General features: G+C 40.0%; 1 protein-coding gene across 6 annotated transcripts in view; it reads right to left on the minus strand.

Annotated features, from left to right (window-relative positions):
* Nucleotides 1-16789, minus strand: part of aff3 (AF4/FMR2 family, member 3) — a 36757-nt gene that overhangs the window by 10878 nt on the left and 9090 nt on the right. For 3 of the 6 annotated variants that reach the window (XM_052522210.1, XM_052522205.1, XM_052522207.1), the window contains 6 exons: nucleotides 12783-12857; nucleotides 12639-12692; nucleotides 12445-12485; nucleotides 11918-11969; nucleotides 7245-7282; nucleotides 6489-6678 (listed from right to left, as the gene is read on the minus strand). In XM_052522210.1, the coding sequence (XP_052378170.1) occupies nucleotides 6489-6678; nucleotides 7245-7282; nucleotides 11918-11969; nucleotides 12445-12485; nucleotides 12639-12692; nucleotides 12783-12857 (450 nt within the window). Of the gene's footprint in view, nucleotides 1-6488; nucleotides 6679-7244; nucleotides 7283-11917; nucleotides 11970-12444; nucleotides 12486-12638; nucleotides 12693-12782; nucleotides 12858-15901; nucleotides 15920-16789 lie in introns of those variants that run through there. The other 3 variants (XM_052522209.1, XM_052522211.1, XM_052522206.1) reach the window with 3 other exon arrangements.

Here is a 16789-nt window from a genome sequence, read left to right on the forward strand (position 1 = left end):
GAGAGAGATTCTAAACAGCTTCTAAACAGCTAAACCCCCAAGCCATAAGACTCCTGAACATCGAGTTAAATGGCTACCCAGACTATTTGCATTGCCCCCTCCCCCCACCTCCCTCCCTTCTCCACACTACTGCCACTCTCTGTTGTCATCTATGCATAGACAGACACTTTAATTAACTCTACCTACATGTATATACAACCTAAACCCTGCACATTGACCCTGTACTGGCACCCCCCTGTATATATTGTTATTTTGACTCTGTACTGGCACCCCCCTGTATATATTGTTATTTTGACTCTGTACTGGCACCCCCCTGTATATATTGTTATTTTGACTCTGTACTGGCAACCCCCTGTATATATTGTTATTTTGACTCTGTACCGGCACCCCGCTGTATATATTGTTATTTTGACTCTGTACTGGCACCCCCCTGTATATATTGTTCTTTTGACTCTGTACCGGCACCCCCTGTATATATTGTTATTTTGACTCTGTACCGGCACCCCCCTGTATATATTGTTATTTTGACTTTGTACCGGCACCCCCCTGTATATATTGTTATTTTGACTCTGTACTGGCACCCCCCTGTATTTATTGTTATTTTGACTCTGTACTGGCACCCCCCTGTATATATTGTTATTTTGACTCTGTACCAGCACCCCCCTGTATATATTGTTATTTTGACTCTGTACTGGCACCCCCCTGTATATATTGTTATTTTGACTCTGTACCGGCACCCCCCTGTATATATTGTTATTTTGACTCTGTACTGCCCCCTGTATATATTGTTATTTTGACTCTGTACTGGCACCCCCCTGTATATATTGTTATTTTGACTCTGTACTGGCACCCCCCTGTATATATTGTTATTTTGACTCTGTACCGGCACCCCCCTGTATATATTGTTATTTTGACTTTGTACCGGCACCCCCCTGTATATATTGTTATTTTGACTCTGTACTGGCACCCCCCTGTATTTATTGTTATTTTGACTCTGTACTGGCACCCCCCTGTATATATTGTTATTTTGACTCTGTACCAGCACCCCCTGTATATATTGTTATTTTGACTCTGTACTGGCACCCCCCTGTATATATTGTTATTTTGACTCTGTACCGGCACCCCCCTGTATATATTGTTATTTTGACTCTGTACTGGCACCCCCCTGTATATATTGTTATTTTGACTCTGTACTGGCACCCCCCTGTATATATTGTTATTTTGACTCTGTACTGGCACCCCCCTGTATATATTGTTATTTTGACTCTGTACCGGCACCCCCCTGTATATATTGTTATTTTGACTTTGTACCGGCACCCCCCTGTATATATTGTTATTTTGACTCTGTACTGGCACCCCCCTGTATTTATTGTTATTTTGACTCTGTACTGGCACCCCCCTGTATATATTGTTATTTTGACTCTGTACCGGCACCCCCCTGTATATATTGTTATTTTGACTCTGTACTGGCACCCCCCTGTATATATTGTTATTTTGACTCTGTACCGGCACCCCCCTGTATATATTGTTATTTTGACTCTGTACTGGCACCCCCCTGTATATATTGTTATTTTGACTCTGTACTGGCACCCCCCTGTATATATTGTTATTTTGACTCTGTACCGCCACCCCCCTGTATATAATGTTATTTTGACTCTGTACTGGCACCCCCTGTATATATTGTTATTTTGACTCTGTACTGGCACCCCCCTGTATATATTGTTATTTTGACTCTGTACTGGCACCCCCCTGTATATATTGTTATTTTGACTCTGTACCGCCACCCCCCTGTATATATTGTTATTTTGACTCTGTACTGGCACCCCCCTGTATATATTGTTATTTTGACTCTGTACCGGCACCCCCCTGTATATATTGTTATTTTGACTCTGTACCGGCACCCCCTGTATATATTGTTATTTTGACTCTGTACCGGCACCCCCCTGTATATATTGTTATTTTGACTCTGTACTGGCACCCCCCTGTATTTATTGTTATTTTGACTCTGTACTGGCACCCCCTGTATATATTGTTATTTTGACTCTGTACCGGCACCCCCCTGTATATATTGTTATTTTGACTCTGTACTGGCAACCCCCTGTATATATTGTTATTTTGACTCTGTACTGGCAACCCCCTGTATATATTGTTATTTTGACTCTGTACTGGCACCCCCTGTATATATTGTTATTTTGACTCTGTACTGGCACCCCCCTGTATATATTGTTATTTTGACTCTGTACTGGCACCCCCCTGTATATATTGTTATTTTGACTCTGTACCGGCATCCCCCTGTATATATTGTTATTTTGACTCTGTACCGGCACCCCCCTGTATATATTGTTATTTTGACTCTGTACCGGCATCCCCCTGTATATATTGTTATTTTGACTCTGTACCGGCACCCCGCTGTATATATTGTTATTTTGACTCTGTACCGGCACCCCCCTGTATATAATGTTATTTTGACTCTGTACTGGCACCCCCTGTATATATTGTTATTTTGACTCTGTACCGGCACCCCCCTGTATATATTGTTATTTTGACTCTGTACCGGCACCCCCCTGTATATATTGTTATTTTGACTCTGTACTGGCACCCCCCTGTATATATTGTTATTTTGACTCTGTACCGGCACCCCCCTGTATATATTGTTATTTTGACTCTGTACTGGCACCCCCCTGTATATATTGTTATTTTAACTCTGTACTGGCACCCCCCTGTATATATTGTTATTTTAACTCTGTACTGGCACCCCCCTGTATATATTGTTATTTTGACTCTGTACCGGCACCCCCCTGTATATATTGTTATTTTAACTCTGTACTGGCACCCCCCTGTATATATTGTTATTTTGACTCTGTACCGGCACCCCCCTGTATATATTGTTATTTTGACTCTGTACCGGCACCCCCCTGTATATATTGTTATTTTAACTCTGTACTGGCACCCCCTGTATATATTGTTATTTTAACTCTGTACTGGCACCCCCCTGTATATATTGTTATTTTGACTCTGTACCGGCACCCCCCTGTATATATTGTTATTTTAACTCTGTACTGGCACCCCCCTGTATATATTGTTATTTTGACTCTGTACCGGCACCCCCCTGTATATATTGTTATTTTGACTCTGTACCGGCACCCCCCTGTATATATTGTTATTTTAACTCTGTACTGGCACCCCCCTGTATATATTGTTATTTTAACTCTGTACTGGCACCCCCCTGTATATATTGTTATTTTAACTCTGTACTGGCACCCCCCTGTATATATTGTTATTTTAACTCTGTACTGGCACCCCCCTGTATATATTGTTATTTTAACTCTGTACTGGCACCCCCCTGTATATATTGTTATTTTGACTCTGTACTGGCACCCCCCTGTATATATTGTTATTTTGACTCTGTACTGGCACCCCCCTGTATATATTGTTATTTTGACTCTGTACTGGCACCCCCTGTATATATTGTTATTTTGACTCTGTACTGGCACCCCCCTGTATATATTGTTATTTTGACTCTGTACTGGCACCCCCCTGTATATATTGTTATTTTGACTCTGTACTGGCACCCCCCTGTATATATTGTTATTTTGACTCTGTACTGGCACCCCCCTGTATATATTGTTATTTTAACTCTGTACTGGCACCCCCCTGTATATATTGTTATTTTAACTCTGTACTGGCACCCCCCTGTATATATTGTTATTTTAACTCTGTACTGGCACCCCCCTGTATATATTGTTATTTTGACTCTGTACTGGCACCCCCCTGTATATATTGTTATTTTGACTCTGTACCGGCACCCCCCTGTATATATTGTTATTTTGACTCTGTACTGGCACCCCCCTGTATATATTGTTATTTTGACTCTGTACTGGCACCCCCCTGTATATATTGTTATTTTGACTCTGTACTGGCACCCCCCTGTATATATTGTTATTTTGACTCTGTACTGGCACCCCCCTGTATATATTGTTATTTTGACTCTGTACTGGCACCCCCCTGTATATATTGTTATTTTAACTCTGTACTGGCACCCCCCTGTATATATTGTTATTTTTTTTACTGCTGCTCTATAATTAGTTGTTACTCTTATTCTTATCTGTTTTTTTTCGAAACTGCACTGTTGGTTAGGGGCTTGTAAGGAAGCATTTCACTGTAAGGTTGTTTTCGGCGCAAGTGACTAATAACATTTCATTTGATTTGATGAGTAAACGATAGATTCCTTGAAAACCAGGACACACATTGGACTATTCCAAAACACACAACCCATAGAACAAACACTACCAACACACATCACTCACTCCCAGTCCCGGCTTCACTCTTACCACCACAGTCAAAACTACACTGTAAATGTAGAGTACATTGAGGAAAACTGTAAAAACGGCCTCTCGTTCAACCATAGTCTAAGAAACTCAAACTTTGAACAGTGCCCTTTAAATGGACTACTTCTTCAACCCACCTTCATTTCCTACTATCACTGGAATCCACACTCATCTGACCTGACATTTCCTACTATCACTGGAATCCACACTCATCTGACCTGACATTTCCTACTATCACTGGAATCCACACTCATCTGACCTGACATTTCCTACTATCACTGGAATCCACACTCATCTGACCTGACATTTCCTACTATCACTGGAATCCACACTCATCTGACCTGACATTTCCTACTATCACTGGAATCCACACTCATCTGACCTGACATTTCCTACTACCACTAGAATCCACACACATCTGCTCTGACAGAGGCTAAAGCCCCCTCCCATTTATCTAATGACTCACACACTGGCTGTTTATTCTGCCTAACAATTCACTCAGTAACCCAGAAAGGGAAGAAGATAGTTTTAAAAAGGAGAGGATATACTCACTGCTTTCCTGCTCTTTCTCTTTTCTTTATGTTTCTCTCCTCCCCCTCTATATCCCTCTCTCCAGTAGCTGACCAGAGTTATTTAAACCTCTACTCCTCTACTCAAACACTGCCCCCCTTCCCTCATTCCCTTTTCCAGAGAAGACACTGCGTCTCTTGTACCCTCTCTGCCTCCTGCCTCCCTCCCTCCTTCCCTCTACCTGGAACTCTGAAGCACTCTTTCCTACCCCCCTCCCCACCCACCCAAACATGCTTGGTTGAAACCCCAGTTCGAATTCGATCATCCATAGATAAGATCTCTCTTCAGCTCGGAGATGGATTGTATTTCAATTGAGGAAGGAAACTCCTAGTGTGCTTTGCATAATTTTCAGGACCTAGTTTGTCAATTCTCAGTTTGTTCTGGCTTGGCGCTATTTGACAAGAAGGCAATAGAAATCACTAAATAAATATACTCCCTTACGCCCCCCTCAGCCTCACCACCTTTATTGGGGCCTGATATACCGCATGTACAGTAATAGACCCAGCTATGGTCAGAGACAGACACATAGGGCCTTCTATTCATACAGGCAGTAGAAGCAGGTTTCCCCTACTCAACTCTCTCTGCATAGCTAACCTAAACCCCCAACTGCTGTCCCCCTCTTTCGACAATACCCCCCCCACCAGCTCCTCAAATAAAGACCTATTTCTCACCACTGTTTCTAAACAGACCCCCCACCTCCCTGTGCATTTACATGCTTGTAACTCAGTGCCAATGAAACTGCTAACCCATTCCATTTGAAAGCTTCCCTTACCTTTAGTTTAGCTTAGTTGGGCGTAAGCTGGCGGAGCATAGAGAGTCTGCAGTTGGTTATTAGTGTGGGAGACTGTCATGCTAACGCTAATGATATGTTAGCGTGAAACTGAATCTCTGGGACTCCCACCTCCAGTGGGCTTTCCTATTTGGGACTGGGCTTGTTGACATGACACCCAGACTCTAATTCCTACAGAAACTCCCCTCCCCCTGCTTCCTCCCCCTGGTCTCACCCCCTCCCTAGACTAGCTCACGTGCATTCCTAATTCCTGCCTCCCCCTCCCCCTCCCCAGATAGATTTCACTTGCTTTGGCAATGTAAACATATGTTTCCCATGCCAATAAAGCCCTTTGAATGGAATTGAATTGAATTGAGAGAGAATCTGAAATGAGAGGAGGCAGAGAGAAAAAATAGAGTAAAATGGTATAAGAGGCTAAAGGGTATAAGAGGCTAAATGGTATAAGAGGCTAAAGGGTATAAGAGGCTAAAGGGAATAAGAGGCTAAATGGTATAAGAGGCTAAAGGGTATAAGAGGCTAAAGGGTATAAGAGGCTAAAGGGTATAAGAGGCTAAATGGTATAAGAGGCTAAAGGGTATAAGAGGCTAAAGGGTATAAGAGGCTAAAGGGTATAAAAGGCTAAAGGGTATAAAAGGCTAAAGGGTATAAGAGGCTAAAGGGTATAATAGCCTAAAGGGTGAGAGAAAAATCTCTAAAAGAGAGAGATTGAGAAATACCATGAAAGAGAGGCAGCTAAAGAGAGATATGGTATAGAGACAGACAGACAGCAGTGTGACACAAAGTGAGCGTGGGGGTACTACCTCCTTGGTGCAGCCAAGGGCCTGAGTGTCTGTGGGTGTCCCAGGATCGGAGTGTGTTTCTGGGCTTGGGCTAAGGGAGCGCTGGCCACTGCTCTCCTCCTCCAATTCACTGTAGGAGTCTGAGCCTGAAGAGTCTGAGCTGGAATGTCTCACCCTCCCACCATGTGTGTGTGTGTGCTGCTCCGACAGACTGTCAATCAACACACACACCAGAGAGGGGTCAGATTACACACAGATACACAAACACACAGATACACGAACACACACACACACACACAAACAATATGTGGGCATTCACGCTTGTAGGCCCTCTTCATATATCACTATCAGTGTGTGTGTGTGTGTGTGTGTGTGTGTGTGTGTGTGTGTGTGTGTGTGTGTGTGTGTGTGTGTGTGTGTGTGTGTGTGTGTGTGTGTGTGTGTGTGTGTGTGTGTGTGTGTGTGTGTGTGTGTGTGTGTGTGTGTGTGTGTGTGTGTGTGGGTGGGTGTGGGTGTGGGTGTGGGTGTGTGTATGTTTTCAAGAGTGACCAGGAGAGAGAAATCCTCCAGCTGTCACATTTCACACATCCTGACCTTTCATATTGCTTCCACACACGCACGAGCACACACACACACACACACACACACACACACACACACACACACACACACACACACACACACACACACACACACACACACACACACACACACACACACACACACACACACACACACACACACACACACATATAATGCAGTAGACACATCTAGTACCTGTTGTTAATAACCCAGGGGGCTGACTGTTCAGGGCCCTAGTAGAGAGATGACAGAGAAGGCAGGTCAAAGAGACTGGTGTCATTCATTATGTACAGCATGATCTTCATTTCACTAGTATTGTCAAACAAAAAATAAATCTGCAGCAACAGGAGTTGAACATTTAGTCCATAATGTTGCTTGATCGATGGTTATGCTATTATCCTGCCAAAATTAGATTACATATACTGTTATACTGCAATACTGTTATACTGTTATACTGTTATATTGTTATATTGTTATAGTGTTATATTGTTATACTGTTATACTGTTATACTGTTATACTGTTATACTGTTATACTGTTATACTGTCATATTGTTATACTGTTATACTGTTATACTGTTATACTGTCATATTGTTATACTGTTATATTGTTATACTGTTATACTGTTATATTGTTATACTGTTATACTGTTATATTGTTATACTGTTATACTGTTATACTGTTATATTGTTATACTGTTATATTGTTATATTGTTTTACTGTTATACTGTTATATTGTTATACTGTTATACTGTTATATTGTTATACTGTCATATTGTTATACTGTTATACTGTTATACTGTTATACTGTCATATTGTTATACTGTTATAGTGTTATACTGTTATACTGTTATACTGTTATATTGTTATACTGTCATATTGTTATACTGTTATATTGTTATACTGTCATATTGTTATACTGTTATATTGGTATATTGTCATACTGTTATACTGTTATATTGTTATATTGTTATATTGTTATACTGTTATACTGTCATATTGTTATACTGTTATATTGTTATATTGTTATATTGTTATATTGTTATACTGTTATACTGTTATATTGTTATACTGTTATACTGTTATACTGTTTTATTGTTATATTGTTATATTATTATACTGTTATACTGTTATACTGTTATATTGTTATATTGTTATATTGTTATACTGTCATATTGTTATACTGTTATACTGTTATACTGTTATATTGTTATATTGTTATACTGTTATACTGTCATATTGTTATACTGTTATACTGTTATACTTTTATACTGTTATACTGTTATACTGTTATATTGTTATACTGTCATATTGTTATACTGTTATATTGTTATACTGTCATATTGTTATACTGTTATATTGTTATACTGTTATACTGTTATATTGTTATACTGTTATACTGTTATATTGTTATACTGTTATACTGTTATATTGTTATACTGTTATACTGTTATATTGTTATACTGTTATATTGTTATATTGTTATATTGTTATACTGTTATACTGTTATATTGTTATACTGTTATACTGTTATATTGTTATACTGTCATATTGTTATACTGTTATACTGTTATACTGTTATACTGTCATATTGTTATACTGTTATACTGTTATATTGTTATACTGTTATACTGTTATATTGTTATACTGTTATATTGTTATATTGTTATACTGTTATACTGTTATATTGTTATACTGTTATACTGTTATATTGTTATACTGTCATATTGTTATACTGTTATACTGTTATACTGTTATACTGTCATATTGTTATACTGTTATACTGTTATATTGTTATACTGTTATACTGTTATATTGTTATACTGTTATATTGTTATATTGTTATACTGTTATACTGTTATATTGTTATACTGTTATACTGTTATATTGTTATACTGTCATATTGTTATACTGTTATACTGTTATACTGTTATACTGTCATATTGTTATACTGTTATACTGTTATACTGTTATACTGTTATATTGTTATACTGTTATATTGTTATACTGTTATATTGTTATACTGTTATATTGTTATACTGTTATACTGTTATATTGTTATACTGTCATATTGTTATACTGTTATATTGTTATACTGTTATACTGTTATACTGTTATATTGTTATACTGTCATATTGTTATACTGTTATATTGTTATACTGTCATATTGTTATACTGTTATATTGTTATATTGTTATACTGTTATACTGTTATATTGTTATATTGTTATATTGTTATACTGTTATACTGTCATATTGTTATACTGTTATACTGTTATACTGTTATATTGTTATATTGTTATATTGTTATATTGTTATACTGTTATACTGTTATATTGTTATACTGTTATACTGTTATATTGTTATACTGTTATACTGTTATACTGTTATATTGTTATATTGTTATACTGTCATATTGTTATACTGTTATACTGTTATACTGTTATACTGTTATACTGTTATATTGTTATATTGTTATATTGTTATACTGTTATACTGTCATATTGTTATACTGTTATACTGTTATACTGTTATATTGTTATATTGTTATATTGTTATACTGTCATATTGTTATACTGTTATACTGTTATACTTTTATACTGTTATATTGTTATACTGTTATACTGTTATACTGTTATACTGTTATATTGTTATACTGTTATACTGTTATATTGTTATATTGTTATACTGTTATACTGTTATACTGTTATACTGTTATATTGTTATACTGTTATATTGTTATACTGTTATACTGTTATATTGTTATACTGTCATATTGTTATACTGTTATACTGTTATACTGTTATACTGTCATATTGTTATACTGTTATACTGTTATACTGTTATATTGTTATACTGTTATACTGTTATATTGTTATACTGTTATACTGTTATACTGTTATATTGTTATATTGTTATACTGTTATATTGTTATATTGTTATACTGTTATATTGTTATACTGTTATACTGTTATACTGTTATATTGTTATACTGTTATACTGTCATATTGTTATACTGTTATATTGTTATACTGTTATATTGTTATACTGTTATACTGTTATACTGTTATATTGTTATACTGTCATATTGTTATACTGTTATACTGTTATACTGTCATATTGTTATACTGTTATACTGTTATATTGTTATACTGTTATATTGTTATACTGTTATATTGTTATACTGTTATACTGTTATACTGTTATACTGTTATACTGTTATATTGTTATACTGTTATATTGTTATACTGTTATACTGTTATACTGTTATATTGTTATACTGTCATATTGTTATACTGTTATACTGTTATACTGTCATATTGTTATACTATTATATTGTTATATTGTTATACTGTTATACTGTTATACTGTTATACTGTTACTATAACCATGTGTTAGTGTGGGTTTTCAGCTAATTTATGTAAATCACAAAGCTCATCTGCATTTCCTACGGTGCAGGAGCAGTTATCCACAACACAAGAGAGATCTGTCAACAATAAGCAAGCAGTGGAACTCCTGTGCTGCTCATATTGAAGTGCTATTGGACAGGTGAAAACAATATGGCAAAAGCGTGCCAGACGATTTCAGCTTCCAGTTCTATCAAATGAATACAGATGGAGAAATGGAAACAAGAAGGGGATGTCACTTTAGACGTGTGTGTGTGTGTGTGTGTGTGTGTGTGTGTGTGTGTGTGTGTGTGTGTGTGTGTGTGTGTGTGTGTGTGTGTGTGTGTGTGTGTGTGTGTGTGTGTGTGTGTGTGTGTGCGAAATGCATCTCCATTCTAACAGAGAGAGCACAGACAGCTCCCTCAGAGAGCAACTATTGCCAACTCTCCAGTCTCTCTCTCTCTCTCCTTCTCCTCTCCTTCCAATTTTCACTCCAGCCCTGGCCCAGAACCGCACTCACTGCAGGGAGCACCTCTCACTCTCCTCCCCCCTGTCTTCCTACCAACCCTTCCAACTAACTGTTTCTCTTGTCTCCTTTCTATGTTGTTCATACAACTTCAAATAAGGGATGTAGCCAACCTACTCAGTTACAAAGTCCTGTTACTAGTTACCCCCCCAAAAAATATTTAGGCTTCCTTTAATTTTTATTTTTTTATGTACAGTAGGATGAACATAGAGAAGGGTTGGAGGGAGCAGAAAGGAATGGTGGAGGGAGGAAGGGTGGAGGGCGGAAGGGTGGAGGGGAGGGAGGGAGGAAGGGTGGAGGGAGGAAGGGTGGACGGAGGAAGGGTGGAGGGGAGAAAGGGTGGAGGGGAGGAAGGGTGGAGGGAGGAAGGGTGGAGGGGAGAAAGGGTGGAGGGGAGGAAGGGTGGAGGGAGGAAGGGTGGAGGGGAGGAAGGGTGGAGGGAGAAAGGGTGGAGGGGAGGAAGGGTGGAGGGAGGGAGGAAGGGTGGAGGGAGGGAGGAAGGGTGGAGGGGAGGAAGGGTGGAGGGAGGAAGGGTGGAGGGAGGAAGGGTGGAGGGGAGGAAGGGTGGAGGGAGGAAGGGTGGATGGGGAGGAAGGGTGGAGGGAGGAAGGGTGGAGGGGAGGAAGGGTGGAGGGGAAGAAGGGTGGAGGGAGGAAGGGTGGAGGGGAGGAAGGGTGGAGGGGAGGAAGGGTGGATGGGGAGGAAGGGTGGAGGGGAGGAAGGGTGGAGGGAGGAAGGGTGGATGGGGAGGAAGGGTGGAGGGAGGAAGGGTGGAGGGGAGGAAGGGTGGAGGGGAAGAAGGGTGGAGGGAGGAAGGGTGGAGGGGAGGAGGGAGGAAAGAGAAAAGGCGGATAGAAGTAAGGAAACATTTAGCTCAGGTCATGAGAGAGAGAGAGACATTCTGAAATGTTGTAAACATTTTTGAAAAGGTTTGTAGAATGTTCCTGGGCTTCCCTACCTTGTCAGCATCATCATCGTCACTGCTAAGCTTCAAGTCATCAGCGAGCATGCTGGGAAAAATGAGAAAAACATACGTCAAGAGAAAGACCAAAGTAAAGTAATGGTACTCTAAAGTAAAGTAAAAGTGAAGAATGAAGTACAGTATACAAAGGCTATAATGTCTAGTTTTGAGGGGGTAATGAGATTCAAGCCACCTCTGACTGAGAAAGAGGAAATAAAGGGTTAATAAGCTAGGAGACTCTTTGTTCTGCTACTGGAAAAGTTCACACAAATGTCAGGTCACCTTTGGCCTGGTGTCCTGGTGTTTTTACGTCATGTTTGTTGCACAACTAAAACTGACAGATTAGTACTACTCCCCCTCTGTGTGTGTGTGTGTGTGTGTGTGTGTGTGTGTGTGTGTGTGTGTGTGTGTGTGTGTGTGTGTGTGTGTGTGTGTGTGTGTGTGTGTGTGTGTGTGTGTGTGTATTACAGCCCCGGCACTGTTTGGTGACCTTAGGTAGAATATATTTATCATGTCCCACTTACGATTTGTGAGGCGCCAGGTGAGGGTGGGTCATCCCCCCGAGCTGCCAGAGAGAGAGGGAGTGAGGACACACACACACACGCAGGTTTGACAAACATATTCATTCTTATAATATATTCCTGAGCAGCCTGATAGAGAAAGGTTACAGACACACACACACACTCACACAGATACACCCATGCACAAATACACACACCTTAGACTGTGAATACATACATTGTTTGTGCAGAGTAGTGTGCTGCTTTGTGTCCTAGAGAGTGAGAGAGAGAGAGAGATAGATTGATAAAGTTTAAAGACCCCCCACACACACACACACACACAAACACACACATAGGCCTACTTTAGGGTTGTAGAGGAAGCACTGGGCCTGGCCACCTCCTGAGGGTTGCTGGGACTGCCAGGAGTTGTTCATGTCCTGGGGGTATGAAGGTTAGAGGTCAGAGGTCACATAGATTGGATAGACTTTACTGACATTACTGACAAGCATCTGCACACACACACACACACACACACACACACACACACACACACACACACACACACACACACACACACACACACACACACACACACACACACACACACACACACACACACACACACACACACACACACACACACACAGTATAAGAATTTGAGTTTTCTGGGGTTGACTCATGGTACAGGCTTAAGTGCCCAATGAGGATATTTTTGCCAATAGAAGGTGAATGGCACTAGAGGGAGTGCTGTGCTATTTATCATGACTCCCTCTGAAACAGTGGCTCAGATTACTCTCTACTTCCCTGCTTACAGTGGTGTAAAGTACTTAAGTAAAAATACTTTAAAGTAGTACTTAAGTCGTTTTTTGGGTATCTGTACTTTACTATTTATTTTATCGACAACTTTTACTTCACTACCTTCCTAAATAAAAGAACATGCAGATCTAACTCTAGCCATTGAAAGACATGAGGGTGAGGGATGGGGATCGGGGTTGTAGGGTGTCTATGAAAGACATGAGGGTGAGGGATGGGGATCGGGGTTGTAGGGTGTCTATGAAAGACATGAGGGTGAGGGATGGGGATCGGGGTTGTAGGGTGTCTATGAAAGACATGAGGGTGAGGGATGGGGATCGGGGTTGTAGGGTGTCTATGAAAGACATGAGGGTGAGGGATGGGGATCGGGGTTGTAGGGTGTCTATGAAAGACATGAGGGTGAGGGATGGGGATGGAGATTGTAGGGTGTCTGTGAATGATGTAGGTTGTGATAAATTGTCCATGATCTGTGTGTATGTCTATGTGTGTGTGTGTCTGCGTGTTTGTGTGTGTCGGTGTGAATTCAGAGGTGTCATGGTACAGCGTATACACAGTGTGAAACAGGTTTCTGCTCTATTGTGTCTGTGATGTGTTTTGAGAGACAACCTGTCTTTTGTTCCTACCGCTTTGTGTATATTGTACATCAACTTCTGTGTATTTTGTGCATATTTGTAGCTGTCTTTGTGATCTCTCTTTTGTTAGTGTGTGTGTGTGTGTGTGTGTGTGTGTGTGTGTGTGTGTGTGTGTGTGTGTGTGTGTGTGTGTGTGTGTGTGTGTGTGTGTGTGTGTGTGTGTGTGTGTGTGTGTGTGTGTGCGTACTTGCTTGCGTGTGTGTGTGTGTTTGCAAGTGATGTCCCTGAAGCACTGGTCTACCAGAGGGAGGACAGGGGTTTTGATGATCCAGGTGATAATCATCAGGGCGATTATGAGACAGTGCCCAGTGAACTATCCTATCTGCTATCTGTTATCTGCTCTATCTGAGTACATGAGCCCGGCTCTGAATAGGAAGCCAGCCAGAGTGAGAGAAATCTTTGCACCAATCCTCATCGCATACAAATGATTAGATTGACTGACAAAGACAAGTCACAGCCATGTTAGAAGAAGAATAATACAGTTCTTTAGTATGGATTATTAACATGGCAGAGAAAGGGATGTGTGTGTGTGTGTGTGTGTGTGTGTGTGTGTGTGTGTGTGTGTGTGTGTGTGTGTGTGTGTGTGTGTGTGTGTGTGTGTGTGTGTGTGTGTGTGTGTGTGTGTGTGTGTGTGTGTGTGTGTGTGTGTGTGTGTGTGTGCGTGCGTGCATGGTGTGAGCGTGTGAGTGTGTCTAGTCCATGTCGACTTTTGCATCGCCATTGAACAGGAAGCAGGCTCTGGAAAAGGTCAAGCCTTATCTGTTCTGATGGCTGTGTGCGTGTGTGTGTGTGTATGTGTGTCAGTGGATGCTCCTCAGAGGAGGAAGGGGAGGACCATCCTACTTAGTGAATTAAAAAAATACAAATAGTGAAACATTCAAAAAGTTATTATTTTTTAGATACAACTATAACTAAATATATTCACATCACCAAATAATTTGATTAAAACAAACTGTTTTGCAATGAAGGTCTACAGTAGCCTCAGCAGCACTCTGTAGGAGAGCACCATGGTGTAACAGGTCAGCTAGATTCCAGGCCTCCTCTGGGTACATTGATTTCAATACAAAACCTAGGAGGCTCTTGGTTCTCATCCCCTTCCATAGACTTACACAGTAATTATGACAACTTCGGGAGGACGTCCTCCAACCAATCAGAGCTCTTGCAACATGAACTGACATAATTCTCAATCAAAGGATTCGATAATTAATCTTGTACTGAACACATAACCTACAGCTAGCTAGCACTGCAGTGCATAAAATGTTGTGAGTAGAGTACTCAAAGAAAGAGAAAGAGAATGGTTGAACAGTTTTGAACAAATTTCTTAAAAAATTCAATGGAAGCAAACGGAACAGAAAATGGATCAACCTACCTGAATTTGCCCAATAGAAACTCTCGTTTTGTTTGCAAAATGGAACGTTTGGACTAATGATTGCAAACTAGATCACCTAGATGCAGGCAAGAGTGTGCAAGGTGGTACTGAATGTTTCAATGTCTGTCACCTTGATTACTCCAATTTGTCTTGCGACCTGTGCACCTACGTTAACAACTTTCATTCGTAGGCTAGATTGTAGAAACCTCATGATGGGTAGAGGGAAAATGTGTGTATCATGTAGTAGCCTAAATCTATCGATGATACATTGAGCTGGGTGAATGGAATGTGAATTACAGTCATCCAATTTGCTGTAATAGAAATAAGGCCATGCTCATTAAAAAATGACAAAATTCCTCCCTAATCTTAAACGGCACTGACCGCCACTGGTGTGTGTGTGAATGTGTGTGTGTGACAGAGAGAGAGACTTCACCACGGATACACCCTGCACACCCTAATTGACAAACAAACAAACCAAAACAAAGACAAAGTCTTCTCACGCTTTGTTGATTTCAAAAAAGCTTTCGACTCAATTTGGCATGAGGGTCTGCTACAGTAATTGATAGAAAGTGGTGTTGGGGGAAAAACATACAACGTTCTAAAATCCATGTACACAAATTCCATTTTGACAAAGTTGCCATAGAGCACACAGAAAAACTATACATACCTCAGCCTAAACATCAGCACCACATGTAACTTCCACAAAGCTGTGAACAATCTGAGAGAGAAGGAAAGAAGGGCCTTCTATGCCATCAAAAGGAACATAAAATTTGACATACCAATTAGGATCTGGCTAAAAATACTTGAATCAGTTATAGAACCCATTGCCCTTTATGGTTGTGAGGTCTGGGGTCCGCTCACCAACCAAGAATTCACAAAATGGGACAAACATCAAATTGAGACTGCATGCAGAATTATGCAAAAATATCCTCTGTGTACAACATAAAACACCAAATAATGCATGCACAGCAGAATTAGGCCGATACCCACTAATTATCAAAATCCAGAAAAGAGACGTTCAGTTCTAAAAGGAAGTGATTCCCAAACCTTCCATAACAAAGCCCTCACCTACAGAGCAAGCTGGTCCTGGGGCTCTGTTCACAAACAGACTCCACAGAGCCCCAGGACAGCAACACAATTAGACAAAAGCACACTGCCCACAAAATGAGGTGGAAACTGAGCTGCACTTCCTAACCTCCTGCCAATTATATGACCATATTAGAGACACATATTTCCCTCAGATTACATAGACCCACAAAGAATTTGAAAACAAATCCCATTTTGATAAACTCCCATATCTACTGGGTGAAATACCACAATGCAATCACAGCAGCAAGATCTGTGACCTGTTGCCACAAGAAAAGGGCAACCAGTGAAGAACAAACACCATTGTAAATACAACCTATATTTATGTTTATTTATTTTCCCTTTTGCACTTTAACTATTTGCACATCAGAATGTATACCACACTGTATATAGACATAATATGACACTTGAAATGTCCTTTATTCTGTAATGTTACTGTTCATTTTTTATTGTTTATTTCACTTTTGTT

The sequence above is a fragment of the Oncorhynchus keta genome, chromosome 7, assembly GCF_023373465.1.
Source record: "Oncorhynchus keta strain PuntledgeMale-10-30-2019 chromosome 7, Oket_V2, whole genome shotgun sequence".
NCBI classification, from domain to species: domain Eukaryota; kingdom Metazoa; phylum Chordata; class Actinopteri; order Salmoniformes; family Salmonidae; genus Oncorhynchus; species Oncorhynchus keta.